At 39.9% G+C, this 19,722-nt stretch overlaps 1 protein-coding gene across 16 annotated transcripts in view; it reads right to left on the reverse strand.

Moving 5' to 3' along the window:
- ARMC8 (armadillo repeat containing 8) overlaps positions 1 to 19,574 on the reverse strand; it is an 81,420-nt gene extending 61,846 nt beyond the window's left edge. For 2 of the 16 annotated variants that reach the window (XM_072868235.1, XM_072868225.1), the window contains exons 1-3: positions 19,274 to 19,571; positions 16,871 to 16,947; positions 2,713 to 2,784 (exon numbers count right to left, since the gene is read on the reverse strand). In XM_072868235.1, coding sequence (XP_072724336.1) covers positions 2,713 to 2,784; positions 16,871 to 16,947; positions 19,274 to 19,318 — 194 coding nt within the window. In that variant the 5' untranslated portion in view covers positions 19,319 to 19,571. Of the gene's footprint in view, positions 1 to 2,712; positions 2,785 to 8,949; positions 9,019 to 12,394; positions 12,529 to 15,754; positions 15,778 to 16,870; positions 16,948 to 18,447; positions 18,512 to 18,808; positions 18,921 to 19,273 lie in introns of those variants that run through there. The other 14 variants (XM_072868223.1, XM_072868221.1, XM_072868231.1 and 11 more) reach the window with 14 other exon arrangements.
- Between the last annotated feature and the right edge of the window lie 148 nt (positions 19,575 to 19,722).

The following is a 19,722-nucleotide window of genomic DNA, read 5'->3' on the forward strand; positions in this document are numbered from 1 at the left end:
AAAACTTGGTATTATGGCATTAAAATACCTTTTTTCCCCCTGAACTTTAAAAATTTTATTTTCTAGGACTGCTACTAAAAGGTAACGGTTTCAAAAAGTAAAATTTCTGCAGTCCTGACAGAGGTGCCTGAGGCCAGCATTTCAGGAGAATGTAAAGGAATAACTCTCATTCTGTAGAGAGGAAGAGATATAGAAAATAATTTCTTAAGAAACAAAATCCACATACAGGCTGGCTACATTTATATTCTTAACATCTAGGACCATGTTTGTGTACACATTTGTACAGTTCTTAACACTTCTTAGTTCTTAAGCCCAGACGTGGCAATTCTCCAAGCTTTCTTCAATCAACTTTGTTTTTCTTAGCACCCTCTTCAGAACAAGTGGTCAAAAATTGACCATAGGTCAGACTGAACTTCAAAGGGACAAAAAAAAATTTCATTTAAGGTACACATATATCTCCCTTTCTAAAGATGACACCACTAAGCAGTCAGCTCATGGACTCAGGAGGCCACTGGCCTAGAAACGACAAGTGATTCAGCCATTCTTCCCCAGCATTTTCTTCCTGTATGGAGATCTTCGAAGGACTTTGCATTTCTTTCCAACCAAGCAGCAGTCTAATATTTTAAAATAATAGGGATACTTCATACCTACCGGTAGTATTTCGCTCAATTTCAAACAAAAGACACTTCCTAGACCTGTTTCCAAACCTCATACAAGTCTGTTCTAATATTTGAACATACTGTTTTCTTCTCCACTAAGTGCCAGAAATCTGAAGGGGTTCTTTGGGTCTAAAGGGTCTCTTCTGAAAGCTTGCTGGAGGAATACTTGGGGAAGAAGAGAGAAGCAAGAAATGAGTAAACAAGAAGCTGAACCACAGGACAAAGCAGCAGCAGAGGAATTCTAACAATCCTCATGCCATTACAGAAAAGAATCAACTTCCCTTGGGAGACTGCAATCTAACTCTGTGAAAAGAAAACTGTTCTCATTAACTTTGCAGAGGAGACTTAAAACAAAGAATGCTAGCTTGCTTACTCCTACTCTGAGGGAAAAGTTTAACTTTGCAGATTGGAATTCCAAAGGTTCCCGTACTCTTAACGGCTTCAGCAGCCATTTCACAAATTAGAAGGCATGTCAAAAAAAGCCAATTAATTCCCACCACCTTGTTAGAGAGAACAACAGAAGGAGTTCTCTAATCCAAATGGTCTATAATCTATTTAAGTCTGTCTGCAACACCTTGAGGAAATTCTAAAGCCTTCAGAGAGGCACTTGGGGGTAGATGATGCCACTTAAGTTTTAGCCAGTGAGAATTGTCTTTTCTCACAATAACCCAGCCAATTTACCTTCATCTATACCTCTAGTCTGAAAAGCCTTGACATTAGATTTCCTGTCATTTGAGGATAACTTGTACTGAAGTGAGGACAAGTGTGATAGTTTACCTTTTAAGATTTTCCAAACCCAGTCATTTATTTGCAGTTATAGGTTAACCATATAATTCACTTGGACAGCCAGAAGGCATTAACAACAGGAAAAAATTTTTTGGATTTTCATTACTGGGCACAGAACTAGTAACAGCAGAAAGCAGGATAACTGAAGGAACATGGAAGTCCTACAAAATTTAAGAACAGGTAGATTCTAGATTTGGAAGTTGGAGATCTTCTGTCACTTTTGAAATGGGAACCACAAGAATCAACGGTAGTCGCAAGAATCCCTTAGGGCCTGTTGCTGAAAAAAATTCCTTAAACTTTGCATAATCTTCAACAAACATCCACTTTGATCTTTTCATCTCATGTGAAGGCTTCTCTTCGCCTGTTTATATTTGGTCAAAACAGAAGATAATTCAGCAGGTTTTGTAGAGGGGGTTTCCCCACAGCTAATCCCTAGAGAATTTCAAGGACTAGCCTTGACACAAACTCAATCAGTAAATGAGAAGATATTCCCTGCAAATAAAAAGCATTTTTTGACAAGCCAGAAGAAGCTTTCTCAAGCAGGATGGTCTGGGACCTAGTTGCCATTTAAGCAAAAGGATCATTGGTGGGTCCCATACTGCTAACACAAGTAATGCAGTGCTCAGTGTTTTCCTTCTCCATTGCTGTGAACTGTGGCTGAAACAAGCTGGAGGAGAAGAGGGGTGAAATGAAAGCTGTAGTGAGCAATCCAGTAGCTCAAGTTACCTGTTAAATTTGTACTAGTGGAATCAGGATCCAGAAAATGTTAACATCAGCTGAAGCAGTAATTCAGCAATAAAGTATGATCAACGGTTTTTAATCCTCTGAAGCAGGTGGAGAAGACAAGCAAATTATCTCAGATGTTTTTTAATATTTTTAAATTATATTTTAACATAACCTTACACATTTTCACTTGTGAACTCACCAGGCAATTGGCTGAAGAACAGGATTAAGATACAACCACTTTCATCCATCATTAATATCATCAATGTCAGAAATTAGATTTCATTCCTGAGCTGATAAAGTTTAATAAAAATCACCAAGACTACTTTAGAGCATTCTATTAAATTCTAAATTAAAAGCATTACTCAACAGCCTGTGCTGCAATACATGAGTTTAACAGATATTTCAAGTCTCTCTCAGTTACATTAAAGAAAGTATGCAGTTAACTACAACCAAAGTTAAAACAAAAAAGTGCCTGTGATCTAAGGATCATTATTCCAGACCTGTAGTGAATCAGTGAAAAGGAGAGTAGCAAAGGACATACCTTGGAACTGCTCCCAAAACAATCAAGTTGGCTTTTTGTTTGTTGTTTCCAATTACAGCATTTTTCATATCTCTGTAAATCCAGAAAGAAAAACAAACCCTGGTAAATTATGCTGAGGTACTGAGGCCTTAATCTATAGAATTTACTATTTCCATGAAGGCTTATCAAGTACTCTTCCACATGTCCATGCTGCACCTACAGGACTGAGTAGTGCTTCAGGGCACAGTTTCCACAGCCCACAGATAAATACCCCAGAGCTCTGGGATTCCATTACATCCCAGCTTATGCAAGTAAGCAAAAACCCAAACTATCTCACATGCACACCAGACATGAAGTCTCATTATTGAGGAAAACTAGATATACTGGTTCTTTGTGCCCATATATTCACTAGACTTCTAAAAGAAAAAACCACTACTGGTTGGGAAATCAAATGTTGGTAATTTAAAGTATTAACTGAATGTTCTACTGGGTGTAAGAAAAGACAAGCTGGGGAAAAAAAAAAAAAGGAACAAGGAACTATCACCAGTCTCCAGAGACCAGGCTTTCACTCTCCTCTTCACCACAGGCTTCCTTTTGTGAATTTCAGCAGGATACCTAAACATCTGTATGTCAAAATCCCAGGAATAAAGTGGAAACAAAAGCGTTTTCCTGTCTGAGAGTTACTGCAAGGTTAAACACATTAAAGGCATTCATACTATGGTAAAGGATCAATGGAAGCATTTTGGAAAGAGGACACTGGTTGCACACACAACGAAGTCCTACAAAAACATGTGTTTTGCAACCTTGTTGTTCAGAAAATTGCTACTGTGTCCTAAAAACCAACACCACCTTTTTAAGATTTTTTTTTTTCTTCATATGAACATATTGAAGATATAGGAACATCCAGGGAATCTGAAAGAAAGCTAGCAACTTATGACCAGTTTCAGAAAATCAAGATGACATATTTCCAGGAAGCTTTCTAGTTGTAGGGACTTTTATAAGAGCAGAGAACAAAAACAGTCCAAATTCAGGTAATTCTTTATGAACAAAAAACAAAACTAGATTGATTACAGTGTTAGTAGTTGTAAAACCGATAAATTAATCACTGGCTAACTATGTCCATAATTCATTCAAATATTTGGGAGCTTTAGTGGTTGTTTTAAGTTAGCATATTTTCTTGCCACTATATCACTCTTTCACCTGCTATCTGCAAATTTTAAGCCATTTAGAGTAGTCCTGTTCTTTAAGATCCACCTTGGCCTGCATGAACACTACACAGTCCTTATGTACCCACTGAACATGCAAATTCCACTGCAATAAGCTCTCCCAAGTGTTAAACTCACTTCATTAGAGTTACAAAAAACTTCTTAGCCAAGGCAGGCAATATCTGGACTGGCATAAACAGAACCTTTATAAACCTCAATTAGTAAAAGGTAATTGCCTGTTCTTCCTGAAGTATTTCTCCATATGACTCACTCTCCCATTGCATACAGTTACCCGGCCACAGAATAGTGCTCTAGGAATTTTAAGCAAATGGAGGCTGCCTAACTTCTCAAGTTTGGCTAGTGATCTTGGAGCTCCAACAAGGGAGCAGCATTAAAAGCAGCTGAACGCTGAACTGCAGTTCTGTCTATCTCTTAACATAGGCAGTCAGGAAACCACTTGACTTGTCAAGTTAGCCATTACCTAACAGGAATCTGCCTACCCAGCACACAGTTTTACACAGCTGAGTATCAGCAGAAAATGTTGGACCTTTCTGTTATATCTCCTGTAAGTTTGGTAACTTTACACCACAAGACAGGAGGTAGAGGAGAAAGAGTAAGATCAGAAGACAGGCTAAGCTGGAAGCCCAAGAAAATTTAAGGAATGGACCTGAAGATTTCACTAAACTCAGAAACAGTACTTCAGTGATTTCTATGCTGAACGCTTGATATGAAAGTATCCCAGTCATTTTTGAAGGTTTTTAAAGTACAAGAGTCAGTCCAAAACAGTGGCAGAAACAATGATCAGATGTCTCAAAGGAGTGGAAACTGTACCAACAGATGTGCTAGGTTCAGATACGAAACTGCTCATGCCACTCTAGGACTTCTAAAAAGGCTACCTCTCCCTGTTATCCTTAGGAACCAGCTCTCAAAGTCATCAGAAAGGCTGCATCATATCACATATCTGCAAAGGCACCTTGAGAAGCTAAAGAGAAGGCACTTGCTAAGCACTCTGAAGAATTAACAAACAGATTTTGGTGACATTTTAATGCTTTGCTCAGGTGATTTTACACAATGGTTTGCATTTAAAAAAAAAAAAAACAAACACCTGCCACCACCAAACTTTTGTGATTCCTGCACCAACTCCACAATAGAATGACTTGCTAACCTTATAACCATTTAATATGTAATAAGTACTGCCTATTAGAATTCAATTTAGAGACCCTTTCAGAAGTGGTAGGAACATGGCCAAGTTCCATAACACTCAAATTGAGAGGTTTAGTGAGGTCACAGTCCCAATCCATAAACAATTCAGATGAGCTTCTCCATCCTAGTTCATAAAGTTCCTCAGAAAGGTCATGGCAGACAGACAAGAAATATCACAAGCTTGAGATTTCTGACAAATCTAACACATGTACGTTGGACCACTTCAACTTGCAAGCAAGTAAAATACCTTCAAATTAGTAAGGTGACCAAAAACTGTCAGAGATAGGACTCAGCAAAGATCACTATGTTTGTGTACATTATGCTTTGGCACTCCCAAGTTCCATGCCACACTTATGTCTTCAAATTTGCCACTTACAGAGATGAACCTATTCAATACATAGGAAGCAGGTGGATATGGAAACCAAGAATATCCTTAAAATGCCATAATCCAATGTTGAATAATAGTAGACTTCTTTTTCATTTACTATGAAAAATAATTACATGACTCTACATTATATTTTATGGAGATTTTCCTGATCAGGAAGCTAATCTCCTTAAGAAGTAAAGTACTACCATGTGCTGTCCTAGTCTACCAGGTCCTTGGTGAATCATGAACCTTGGAAAAACTGAGGGCAACTCCCTTATTTGAAAACATCATCTCCAACAAGTTTGAGCTTGACTGATTTCAGATTCAAGATGACACAAGATTCATCCAAGGAGAAAAAGCAGTAAAGATCACCATCTTCTACAAGAGGTAACAAAGAAACCTCAGAAATTTGTAGTCCAAAACTGGATACCCACTTTATTTCCAAATGTCATGCACACTGCTCCCATTTCCTACTGTGAAAGGGAGTCCTTAAAATGAGGAAGAAGGAAAAAGCAGCAAAAACACAATTACAAAGAGATGAGAACTTCAAAAGAACAACTAGTCCATGGTAATTCTAGGCCTAATCTGTGAGAAGACCATGATCCAGAAGAGGGAGATACACAGGCTTTCCAATAATCAGCTCCAAGCTCTCAGGTAGAGATTATCAACCCTACTGCCAGGCAACAGCACAGCATGAGCAGCTTCAGAAGAAAAATGCAGATCTTATACATGTACCTAGTACATTCCAGCACTACTTAAGTTTCTCAGCCTCATAAAGGTAGCTTTCTATAGAGCCAAAAGACAAACCATGAAGCTTTCATATGACAGAGGTCTTAAGATGCATTTGAGGTTGGTTGTTTTTTGGATTTTTTTTTTTGTCCCGTGTATTAAATCCTATAGTTTAGATTCAAATTAAATTCAAATTTATTTAACAAAATAACCTGAATTACAATAATTTTAATGCATAGATTTAAAATCTGATAGCTGATATTTATGCCTACATTTACTATAATGCAATAAAGTAATTTATGTGAAAAAACTTCCAAGCAGGATAATAGAGGCTGACAACAATAATATACAGCAAAGAGATCCTAGCTAAGCGCTTGGAAATATTGCTTCCTGAAGTGCTAAACCAGCTTTTTCCATCTCTTATTGCTTCTTAAAGAAATAAGAATATAGTTTCATCAGTTCAATCTTGTGACCACTCAGTTTTAAGCTATGAAACTAACTAGAGACTGGAAAAGCAGAAAGACTTATTTTCTTCCTACAAACTCTAGAAAAGGGGAAAAAAAATTATCAAGTGAGGTTTATCAGCTCTAACAATCTGGAAGACAGCAACCCAGAAGCAATCAGTTCAATTAATTAGCTATAAATAAAATGCAATGCATGCTAGTTCTGTAAGTGTATTAGCACAGTATGAGTGTTTAAAATAAAGTATTTTAGGAGTACGTTAAACTAAAAAAAAATTTAAAAAAATCTAATTTCCATCCAAATGCAGCTTGACAAGAGTTACAAGAGGAACTAATCTGCCAATTGTGTATGAAGTTAATACGTTTTTATTCCGATGCTTAATGTGTAATTGCTTAAAGGACCAGATAAGCAAGAAGCAGTATTAAATACAACAATTTGCGCGTAAAATATGGCCTTTAAGCTTTAATGATTCCTAGCCATTAAAAATTAATATTATGAAATGTCTAAGTCCTGAGAAAATTAGCATTCTACTCTGTCAATGTAAATTATTATTGTAGAAGTAACTTAAGGTGCCGAACTTTGCCCTAAGCAGAAATTATTTAAGTTCAACATCTACATGAAGTTGATTCTAAGTTTGGGACTCCTCCCACAAAAACACCAGACATGTCCAGTAGTTAGTGTGCAGTTCTCTGAACTGGTGTGAGCTAACTTCCCAGCTGAGAAAGAACAGACCTCTAAAGCATTCCTAGCAAGCCCCAATACCTGCAACTCTTCTGCAAAAGAGATAATGAGAAAACAACATGGATACATGGGCTTCTCAGTGAGAATTTGGTTTTACCTACATTTTTAAATACAGTAAATCAAGCACAAACATAAGACATTTTAAAATTCTGATAGGAAGCCCTGGAGCTTTCCTATGTCACCTTCTAGCAAAACAACACAAAAGATCTTGAAAGAAGCTAGAGTCACTTGATGGGGAAGCAGCAATAGGAACTACACAGAAGAGGAGGAAATAAACAGCCTGCATGATATTTTCTCATCTTATGTCTTTTGAAAATAGAGTAGGTAGCCATATTTAAGAGGTTCCTAGACAGAGAAGGGTATCAAACACGAGACGAACAATGACAGAAGGAAAAGTAGTCCTAGACACTTCAAGCCAATGCTTTCACTTTTAGTATGAAAAAGTTACAAAAGATTGAGACAGTTACGCACACAGAGGAAGCATCCAAAACAATACATTGTCAGACCAGAAGATTTATCTACCAGAGGCTGATCAAAATTACGAACAATAGAATGACGCAAAGCATCATTCTGAAAAGGTTTTCAAAAACTCAAAATGCAAATATCTAAAAAGCTGAGGTACTGGTAGCTGGTACAAGGACATAGCTCAAATAAAAACTGTCTGCCCCAACTTCAGGGGAGTTTCTAAGTTTCAGTATCATATAAGCAAATGGTACCTGGACTGGCTGGACTTGAGACAGAAGCTAACCACGGAGCTACAGTTTTGACAATTATGCTTTCTATAGTGATTGCCTCCTCTTCCTTCTCCCTTCCTCCCACTCTCCCATTTTTATGGACAGATGCAAAACAATCAACAACAGGAATTAATGACAAATTTTGCATGTTAAAATACGTCCATCATTATTTTGACAGAATTAATTTCTAAGATGGACACTACCATGGCTTGAATATCTTGGTTATTCAAGCCAGTTAATTAGTGAGCTGTTTTCTACCCCTTTAGCAGGGAACATATTTGTACTAACATGATTATTAGTCCGACCAAGTGAATAAAATGTTAAAAACTCCTGCCAACTCAAGCAAACCACAGAAATCATAAACCAGCTTATTTTTAAGGTTAATCATCAGGTTGGGAAGAAAAGTTTCAAGGCTTCTAATCCCATTCAAAACATATCAGTTGATGCAAAGAAAAAGATGATTTTACAGGAAAGAACAAAGTAGCACATAGAGACACTGTTACTCAACTTGTTTGAGTTTTAACACTCAGAAACTGTTACACAATTAACATACAGTGCAAACTAAACAAACTCAACATTTAAACAAGGAAACCCTAAATCCATAGTTGTTCCCAATCTTAATTCCATACTCTCAGACACTGCATAAAATCAAAGTGCTGTGGAAAAATAGCATATAGCTATAATTACAGCAATGCAGAACAGTAGAATTTAACACACATAATGCTAAAAGTGATTGTTTAATCCAACTTCATATCACAATGCCACCGAAACCGCTTGAACTCCTATCTGAAGTATCCTCTTTGGACAGGCAACTTACCTTGTCATAAGTTTTCTTGCCAAGGAAAGTCTACCAAATAGGAAGGTAAGCTGTTTCAATGATCCATACCTGTAGTTAGAAATATTTATATCTTATTCCTACTCTGAATCTATCCCAGTTTCCAGTACTTATCTTGCTATGTGTCTGTATGACAGACTGAGGAAGCCTCTCATACCAAATCTTTACTTCCACATAAGAGCTTACATCAGTCAATTCACATGCTAGCCTTCTATATCAAGCTTAACAAGTTAAGCTCTCCATGTCTTTGGCTGCAGTTTCAGCTCAAGTTCCTTTCACATCTCTAGGCTGACTGACAAAACGGGAGATGCTGCTTTTCTCACCCCTCTCTCAAACATGTTTTATTGCCTCATTCTTTGCCCTGAGTCTGGAAATTGTGCTACAGGTTGCATGAGATCACTAATCAATAGCAAAACTGCCTATTCAACCTTAAGAATGACGTAGCTCAAATTCAAATACTTGAAGTCAGTGGAGGATGGGATTTTAGCTAGCTTTTATTATGTAAACTTTTTAAACTAAAACCAACAAAACCACACAAACCAGAGCTCTGTATTATCAGCACTTCAATTTCAGCATCAGTCTCTGCTATTTAAATAAACTAGGTCGTAGCAAAGAATTATCCAAAGAGAGGTGTGGGGAAAACAGCTGCAGTTCAGCAGAACTCTTGGAAACAGAGATCTGCTTTGTGATGCCAGATCAGCAAAACACTTTTCACAGCTATCCTGAAACAGCCAAACCACATGAAAAGAACAGCCTTCACCACTGTTGCTTCAGATGAATGACCCAAACCATCAAATATAAGTAACTGCGTTACTTTTTTTTTTTAATGTCTCTATCTATCTCCACCCAAGGATATTTCCCTTCCCAGGATGGAGTAGTGCCTTCAGCATTTAGCAGTATATCCCATAGTTGAAGCAAAATTTAATGAAATTCCATTAAGCAAAGAGGCATCCTGTAACACTACACTTTTCTAGCCCTATTTTTCATTCACTGTGCTTTGATTAAAGTTATTTTTGTCCATTCTTCGATTTTAAGCCCACCACTCATTATTGAAAGAACGTTGTCCACCACAAGTCATTCACACAGAGAACTCTTAAGTTTCATTCAGTACAGGAAAATACCTTAAAATGGCCTTCCAGCATCTGCTTAGCTGTTCTCAGATGTGAGCTTGTAATATTGTATGACACTGTCCACTTCAACTTAGGCCAGCAATCACTGAAGGATCACCAAAACCTGTTAATTTGACATAGCTACTACCCATTAGATTATAATAATCTAAAGTCTTTCTAACATGAAAGTATAGCCTCAGATTTTTATCTCCAAATAGCTATCAGCTAAGATGATGTACTGGCCTCCATATGCTTTAGTCATGCCTAAATTTCCTTTTTCAAATGGGTGTTACTAAGTGCTCACTAGGACAGAAACTCCATGATTTATCTATATCCAAATAAACTCTCTCATTCTACATATGGGGGAGTTACTGGACATTTCAGACAATGCATGTTTGAAGTACATTTTAGCAAGTAATTTTACCAGCTAGCCTTCCTGCTACTTTACAATTCCCAAAGAAAAAATAAAAGTAAAAAAACCTCAACACATTTAAATTATCAGTTCAGCACCAGCAATACAGCATGCATACTGAAATAATTTTAATCATCTGGTAGACAAATTAACTGGTAAACAGAGTTCTGCCCTTCGAATGTTACTAAAAATGTCAACCCTTTACAGGGAGCTAGCCCAAAAGAACATAGTTCCATATTGCAAACTGAAAATGAGCTTGTTTTGGAAAGCAAGTAAATTCAATTTTTTTTAATGCTGATTCCAATCAATTTGAACTGGCAGCTTAGAACCAAAAAATTAAACTCCAAATATTAAGAATCACAAACTTGGTAGCATTGCTGATTTTGTGGCACACATCTCTCAGGCCCAACCTCTAGTTCAGTCTTAGTAATACCCCACACACACCCCCAAAGGGCATAACAACTATTTCTCCCTCAGCTGCCTCCTACATTTTGCCCTCCCCTACAGGCAACCACCTCTCCTCTGCATTTGTCTAACAGATTAATAAAGTTAAGTTAAACTCTGAATGACCTCAGAGTATTCAACTGTGCTCAGCCTGAAGTTTGCCACTTCTAACTCAGACCTCAAGACTTTTGTGACCAATATTCACTTGATTTTCTCCAGCTACATCAGCTAGTCTGAAGTTGTTTCTCCTCTCTCATCCTACTTACAGCCTGAAATCATCACAGCAACAGCATCACTACTCTGAGGGTGGCATCAAGAGAAGGATTTTGGAGAAAAGTGGCTTCATGCCCTTCTGAACGGCAGCACTGAAACAGATTCATTAATCATCAATCCTCTCTCACAGGCTCAGAGTAGCAACCGCAAAGCTTGAAATATTACACAACCCTATTAGGCTGAAGACTGCTAGCCAAATGTAATAGGTATACCTAATTTCCTAAAGTTTAGCCCACCTCTAAATATTAGACCAGGAGTTACAATACATAACTTACTTGCGAAAAATAGTATTATGCATTTGTACCTTTTGCTGCATTATGAAGAAGGCACAAAAGTGAGAGAGTATCTTATTCTATGACAAGAACACACTTTCTTCCTCTTGCATCTTCCTCTCTTCCCTCTGTAGGTACACTATTCTTCCATCTCACTCTACAAACCCTATTATATTGAAAACCACCCTTCACAGAACATTACTTAATTCTCAAATGATGTTTGAGGCCTTTCAATTTCATCTTCTATCACTCTGAAAAGCTTGTCTAGCTATCAGATTCCTCAGCTTACCTCCTGAAAGGGAGAAATCAACAAATGGAGTAGTGCTCCCAGCACCCTCTCAGCGTCACCTAAACCTGCTCAAATTTCTGTCAGATTCTGCAACCTAAAGAAGCAGCTTTCTATTTCCGAGCCACAAAGAGCCTATCCTGCAGCTCATGAAGTATCAGCAGAAGAGCCTCAGGAGCCTCTTCCCTCAAAACGTGAATGACACTGCACAAAAGCAACACTTCAAAAATTACATCACTTGTTCTTAGCCATTTAGACCTCAAAGTTCCCTATTGCATCTGAAAGAATAGGCATTTACTACAGAGTACTGTCTAGGAAATAATAGAATCGATCAAAAATGTACAGAGGCAAAGTATAACAGGAACACTCCTCTAAAGACTGCTCTGTTTCCACAGGGCCATTCTGGTGAAAACGGAAGCAAGGGAATATGCAAAGAAAAAAACATGGCTCCTGCACAAAATTTAGGTTCGGAAGTGCACACTGAGAGACTGAAAATGTGATTGCATATGTTCGGGATGCACAATGTGAAAACAAGTGCTATCCATGATTTAGTCTTAAAGAAGGTTTGTTTAACAGGGCATGAAGAACAAGAGGCAGAAGTAACCTCTTCGCAACTGTCTGAAGGGGGTACCTGTTGCTCCATTAGAACTGAGATGGGAATGTCTTCTCTTCCCACTCCATGAAGCTGCCTCTTATATTTCACACAGCTTTCCCTGCAGGCGTGTGTGGAACACTGCACTGATGCTTTCGCTCCAATTGCCATAGCTGAGAAATACAAGACACCATTATACAGTCATCTAAACACGCGCCTGGAACATTTTTTTCAAATTCAAGAATACACAGATGAAAAAAGTTGGATGTAAAAACCATACACAGCTTGAGGTGTTCCAAATTAATTTCAAAGCAACCAACCACAAAAGAGATACAAGATAGTTTCCATGAAAGCAGTGTTACTAAAAAAATTTTAAGGGGTTTTTTAAGAGGATTTTTTTCTGGTTTGCGACTACCTTCTGGTGTCTTCTGTTTGAAGAAGGCAGAAACCAGCAAGCAGTACAAAACATCTTCAAATGCAAGTACAAGTCCATTGTCCCTCAGAGGAGCTTTTAACACGTACCTAACTTTCCATCCAAGAACCTACCACAAAGGTAAGCCAAATTACATCTTGGTTGTACTAAAGTTTCAGTTTCAGAGTCTTCAAAACACTGAGCATAACCACTGCAGCATTGTCAGTCTAAGTCCGCAGGGACCCTAAAAACATAACTGTCAGATTCAAAGTGGTCCGCAAGTTCTTACCCATATGCCAACTATTATACTTTCCCAGTCAACATCATCAATTCTCAAACACTCAAAATCATACTGTGTAGAAAGCATATATAACTCATATTAAGTACACTGCATAGATCTGTAGCAGTATTCCCACCACAGCACTAGACATGGTCCCTGGGTAAAAGGAAGATACTGTAGACACACACTTTGAAATTGCTTCTTCAGTACCAATTGCCACTTCTATAGGATGTTTCTTTCATTTTCCTGAGAAATAAGAAGCTCACACAAGTTTGGAAAATGCTTGTCTAGTAACTCCAGCTGGCTGAATAAGAACATCCATAAAGGACAGAAACGGCAGTAGCATAGGAATTCTCAGTGCACCACAAAGATGATTATTTACAAGCCTTAAAAGATGACACCCTCCGACTGCTGAGGAACAGCCTGATGAGAAACAGTTGGGACCTTAAGTAAGCCAGATTTGTCAGAAAGAATGCGCCTTTCAAAACCAGCCCTTGAGATGGAATTACATAGCTCTCCGTAAAATGACAGATTGCCTCTTTGAAAATATCAGGCTAAATGTAAGCATGACAAAATGTCTCTCAAAGAAGCCCCTGACCAGCAAACAAATTAGAGGACAAAAATAGGTATCAGTCTTGCATCTGAACGATGTAGTCCTGAGCTTAAGAGCGAGTGAAAAGCAAATGATAGTCTAAGGATCACCACCCAGAATTGTTTTTAAAAAAAATAATAAATACTGCCACACTGCAAAGCACAGGATGACGTTGCAGCAACCAACTTGGGACAAATGAAGCTCTTATAACAATGCAGAAATTTACAGAGCTATCTATGATCTGCTCCTCTGCCAATAATGGCAAAACATTTAAGAGAACTTCTGAGAGAACACAGTATTTAATCCCCTACAATATCTGTTTGAGGTAGTCTATGCACTGTCAACACTAAATGTATTCAATAGCTGCATACCTGACATTAATGCTGACCTTGCAGAATGCAGTCAAAGTGTATTTGAGAAAATTTGAACTGTACAACAGTATGTAGAAGATGAAAGGTTTAGATGACTACCTAAGTAGACACAAAGCAAACCTGTAAGACCTCTCAAGCATAAGCATGGCCATAACATAGAGTTTAGGTTTACAGAAGGAAACTACTATATAAAGCTTGCTCATTTATAAAGACCGTAAATAGAAAGGTAAACACATACGCTGCCATAGAGATGTGGGTATGAAGGCATGGGCCTTGCACACTTTAAATAGTTCGTTATCAGGTACAGTAAAAGGCAGCAGAATCTCAACATTTCAAATCCTGAACTGAAATTCATGATTTACTGGCAGGTACACACAATTCTCCCCTTCCTACCTACTATCAATAACCAGATTAACATGATAGAAATTATGCGAACAGAAGTTCTGCAGGAAAGTTGACATGTTGAAATAAGATCAATAGAAACACATACAGCAGTACCAGACAAAAGTGAAATGGTTTCTCGTTTTTCTATGAGAAGGAAAAAGAAAAAGCTCCTAGCCAGGTAAGACTTCACTGTCTGGACAAAAGAAGATTCTGAACACAACCTCTCTGACAATTCATGGGAAAGAAAGGAAAAGAAGAGATTTGATCATTTAAATACTTTCAGAATATGTAATTAAAAGCTTTCTCAAGTTACAAGATGACAACTGGATTGGTGTGATTTTCAAGTTCAAGAAACATTTAGCTATATTTTACCTTTATCAAACCTAATTCAGAATTTGGTTTTTCATTAAAATTACAAGGATGCAATTAAAAAAAGCCCCGAACCCAAGTTATTCATTCAAGCACCTTTAATAGCATATGAAGAACAGGACTATTGTAACTGAAGACAATCTGCAGAAACAAAGCCTCTTAAGACAGCCTATTTTCTGATCCTTGATATTTGTACTGTTCCATCAATCAAAATAAAAATCTAGGTCACCAGTATTTTCAGCCAGGATGCAGGAAAAAAACCAGCACATCTTAGGAACCAAAGATTTCCAGCAAGGTATGCAGAATATCTGGTAAAGCTTCTGACAGACACTTCTGGTAGAACTTTAATCCTCTTCTATTCCACCCCAAATATCAGTTCATTCCAACTTCAATATCTCTTCAGATACCCTGAAGTGAAAGGGAGAAGGGCAAAGCAGTATTTTTCTGTCCAAAGAGAATCTTGGACTGACAGAAATTTTTGATATATACACTATTCTAAATTCTATTTTTATATATACACTTTTCTAAACTGGACTGTTTCACACCCATCCACCAATATTTTGAAAATAACAAATCTATCACACAGGATTTGCTCAATGTCAGGAAAGCTATACTCTCAGAATTAGGATTTTAACCAGAGCATCACAAATATGGTTTACCATCCAGATTTGCCCTTTGAAAGCTATTGTGAAATAAATTGGTATTTTCTTGTCTTTAAATGCAAGAAAAGCATCTCAGCATAGAATCCACTGACATCCATGGACAAGATGAAGAATTACAAATGTTAGCCAAGACAAAGATACTGCCTAAAACTTTTGTTTCTGGGAAATCCGTTATACTTCAAAAGCTGTGAATAGCACCTCAAAAGATAGGGAAGGGATTACCAAGGGTTGTGGGTTCCAGTCCTTGGAAAAGAAAGGAGAGCAGAAAGAGAGCACCAGTGAGGGCTCAGAGCATCTGCCAAGGAGAAAAGAGGGATCAGTCAACCTACCTGGACATAGGATGAGACACATTCTTGCCCCTAGGACCTGAGCCCACTACTCATAAGGGCTGGTGTGATGAAGGCCAAGCGGTGAAAGCAAAACCAGACTCTCCTACAGGGAAGAGTTAAGAACCTATACGTAGCTATAGTGGGGTACCATAAGTTTTTATACAGGTAAGTGGGTATTTCAACCAATAAAGTTTCCAGGACAGTTTTACGTATGTTGTGTTTTTCATGTATTTCAAAGGGACACTAATTCTGATATGATGCTCCTGGGACGCTTTCTGGAATAATTTTTTTCATCTGCTACTGGAAAACACCTCAGACTGTCCTAAGCAACACAACCAACATGCTTGGCTTTTTGATTCACTTGGTCCTTCGGTGTCTTCTGGTGTTTTGCTAGATAGCCACAGCCAGCAAGTAACTGGTAAGCCTGAAAAGGTCTAGTTTTACCACCAAAAGTCAGTCCTGGGCAAGGACTTGTTTGCCACGTTGTTGTGTGGTTATAATAGCAAGCTTATAGCCCAAGGACAGCAAGAAAACAACCAGATCTTTGCACCAGTTTTACTACCTATTCAGCAGGGCAAGTATTCTACTCACTCTTTCAGTCATTGCCCCTTATCACTGGCATGCAACAGAAGTACTGAAACAATTTGCATCCAAATTAATTTCTATGGAAACATTTTCTTTCAGCTCGCAGTTCCCATCAGTGAGATAGAAGCCATGCATAAAAAAAAAAAGCCAACAATCAGGCACGGCAGCAGGGGAAAAAAGTAAGAGGCAGATACACTGACTCGGCAGTGGAATAAGAGAAAAGAGTCTCAACAGACCTGGAAGAGGAGCAAAAGGTGGCCAAAAGGAAGAAACGTATCAAAAAAAATTTTGAATGCTCACCAAATGTTTAACCTCATTTCTGGCAACTGGGAGGCTGCATTATGAACCATATGCACTACAGAGTGATAGCCTGCTAAAACAGTACTATCACATTCGCATTAAAATTTTCCAACAAGATTTCTCAAAAAAAGACAGGAAGAGCTTCTTGCCCTTGACATACAACTCTAGTGGAATTCAAGTAAACCTAGCCTATGTACAACCAATAGCCCAAGTGTGTTTCAGATGACTTACATGACACCTTGCAGGACTTTCTGAGGATCGAGGTCAAATAATCTATCAACATAGTGGCGGCTACTAGCCGTTACCTCCTGCGGAGAAAAAAAAAAATTGTAATAGTTTATATCAATTCATATAATGGCTGACAAACAGGAATGGCTAATGCAGCAGAAAGTCTACAAAACCTATCAGGCAAGCTAGCAGCAAAACCACAGAATTATATTTAAATGTGCAGTATGTTACTGCTGGGCAACATCCACACAAAGAATTAACCCTGTGTTGAAGTGTGATTTAAAGAAGATGTCTTAATGTAGATAACAACGTTACGAGTCAAAGCAAGTTAACAGAGTGCTGTTTATGAACAGGGCACGCAGAAGGGGTCTACTTCAGTTATCAGCACTGCCTTAAATTCCAGTTCTATTATGTTTAATTACTATACAGAAAAAACATTAATTTCTGAAAGAAAAAGTTTATAAGAGCAGTTAATGTTGCTCAAGAAGCATGCCCACAAACAAGCTCTCAAAAATAAGGAAGCTCATATCAAGACATTTTTCTGTAACTTACTTTATCATAACATATCTACACATTTCAGAGATTGTCCTTCTACATACTGTCCCACACAACTTCAACAGGGTCAGCAGCACAATAGTCTCCATAACATTCCCATTGCTACTTTATAAGACAAAGTGAACTCTCCTCCCAGCAACAGGACCATGCTTGTAAGCTAAAAATTTATGCACCAATGATTTGTTATTCCCTTTGAGAAGATCCAAAGTTGGAGACAGTAAGCGTTCCAAAAAACAAGGGTGGGAAAGGGGAAGGGAATTTTCCCTCCAGGTTCTCATGAACACGTGCCAGGGTGCATTTCCTTTATCTCTTTTTTTTTTTTTTTTCTTTTTGCCAGCTCAACTTTTTATTAGGCTTTTCCCATTTTTTCCTTATGAGTTTTCCTTGAAAGAAGCTATAAGGAAATTGAAAACTCTTCCTTGCTTTTTTGCAGGTATCTACTCTTGGGCTGAATCTGCTCCTGCTTCCCCACCCAGATGTCAGAAGCACCAGCAGCTTCTTGCCTGTGGTCTCACACAACTCTGAGAGAAGAATCATCATCTAGAGGCAGCAAGACTCCTTTGTCTCCAGGAATACTACTAAATTATGCCAAATAAGTTCTACAGATAACCTGCCACCATGTAATGAAAGACAGTATTTTTTGAGAACAGCAGTAGACTTTCATCTACCTGATCTATGTATTTACATGCAAAAGTTTTCTGGACTTCAGAGATCCCACTGCTTTCTGTTTCTAAAATACCCTGGCTTTCGCCCTGTCAACTACTAAGTTTGCAATATGTAGAAGAAGGGCATTCATATCCAGGCAAACAAGTTTTTCAGGTAGTCCCCAGAAATAAAGAATTTATCAACATCATCAGTTTCACGGTTCTCTCACCTAGTAAGAAATTTTAAGGAAGAAAAAGAAAAAGCCCAAAACCTCAGCTCTTTTAAGAAGTATCCACGCTATACCTTTTTCATTGTTACTCCCAGTGCACAACTCTGATGAGCAGCAGGACTGGGCAACCAGCACCGGCTGTTCTACTTACTCTCAGCTTTTCCCAAGGAAAGGAAACTAGTAGTCGTTGTCAGACCCCCTTCCGCAACACCAGTGCCCTGCCCACAGATACAACACATCAGCCTCCTCCCTGCAGCAAAAGCCAACAAGGCCGTGTCATGAGATCCTGAAGAGCTATTACGAGAAGATCAGCGTTTCGCCACCAAAACAACACCCACTTGCTAGCGAAGGCTGGGAGAGCGTGCTTCGCCAGCCACAACCAGCCTGCTACACTTCCAAGAGAAAACCTACTCTCCTCTGCAGCAGCTTGCTTATTACGGCTCAAAATAATGTCAACGAACCCTCTTTTTGCTGAACAGGCGTTATTACAGCTCAAAATAATGTCAACGAACCCGCTTTCTGCTGAACAGGCGTTTCGGACGGACCAAAAACATTTACAGGAGGGCAGCTGAAGAGTGTAACTCGTGTCATCAGGTAAAAATACATTCAGAAGAGCCGGTACCTCTAAGAAAAATGGGAAGAGACTCGCCAGAAAAGGGGGGAATTCCGTTTTGAGGAGAAACCCCCCCTCTGGGAAGAAGTTGTTGCGACGGGGGAGACACAAGGGAACGAGCGCCCTACCGACGCCCGTGTCACCCCTGCGGCCCACCACAGCCCGCCAGGCCCACTACCGGCCCCGGGGCCGGCCCGCCGGGCCCCCCGCCACCACACAAAGGGGCCCGGCAGGTGCCGGGGGTCCCCGCACAGCCCGCGGCCCGGCCCCCGCGAAGGCCAAGGTCAGGCCGAGCCCAGCGGCAGGCGGGCGCCCCCCCGGCGGCCGTGCTAACGGGCGGCGGCGCAGGGGCCGCGGCACTCACCGAGAGGACGCTCATGCGGAGCGGCGCCTCCAGCACGCACGCCATCTTGGCGGACGCGGACGCAGCAGCAGCAGCAGCAGCAGCTCCGGCGGCGGCGCCCTCACGCTCACGCGCGCGCCGCTGCCGCCGCCGCCGGCGGGCACGGCCTCATCGCGGAGTGGAGCGCAGCGCAGCGCCGCCGGGCGGAGGGGACGGGGGAGGGGAGGCGGCGAGGGCGGGGCGCCGCGGCCTCGCGCCCAGCGAATCGGCCGACGCCGAAACCCCGCTACTTTCCGCCAGCCCGACGCCAAGGCGCATGCGCTCCTCCCGCCCCGCCACAGCGATCCGCGGGCGGCCCCGCCTCCCGCCCTGCCCTCCGCGCGCATGCGCCGCTCGCCACCGCCCGCCCCGGCCGGCAGCGAGGCCGGCGCTGCGCGCAGACGCGGGTAACGCTACCTCCGCCATGTCCG

Source organism: Ciconia boyciana, chromosome 7 (genome assembly GCF_034638445.1).
Source record: "Ciconia boyciana chromosome 7, ASM3463844v1, whole genome shotgun sequence".
Classification (NCBI taxonomy): Eukaryota; Metazoa; Chordata; class Aves; order Ciconiiformes; family Ciconiidae; genus Ciconia; species Ciconia boyciana.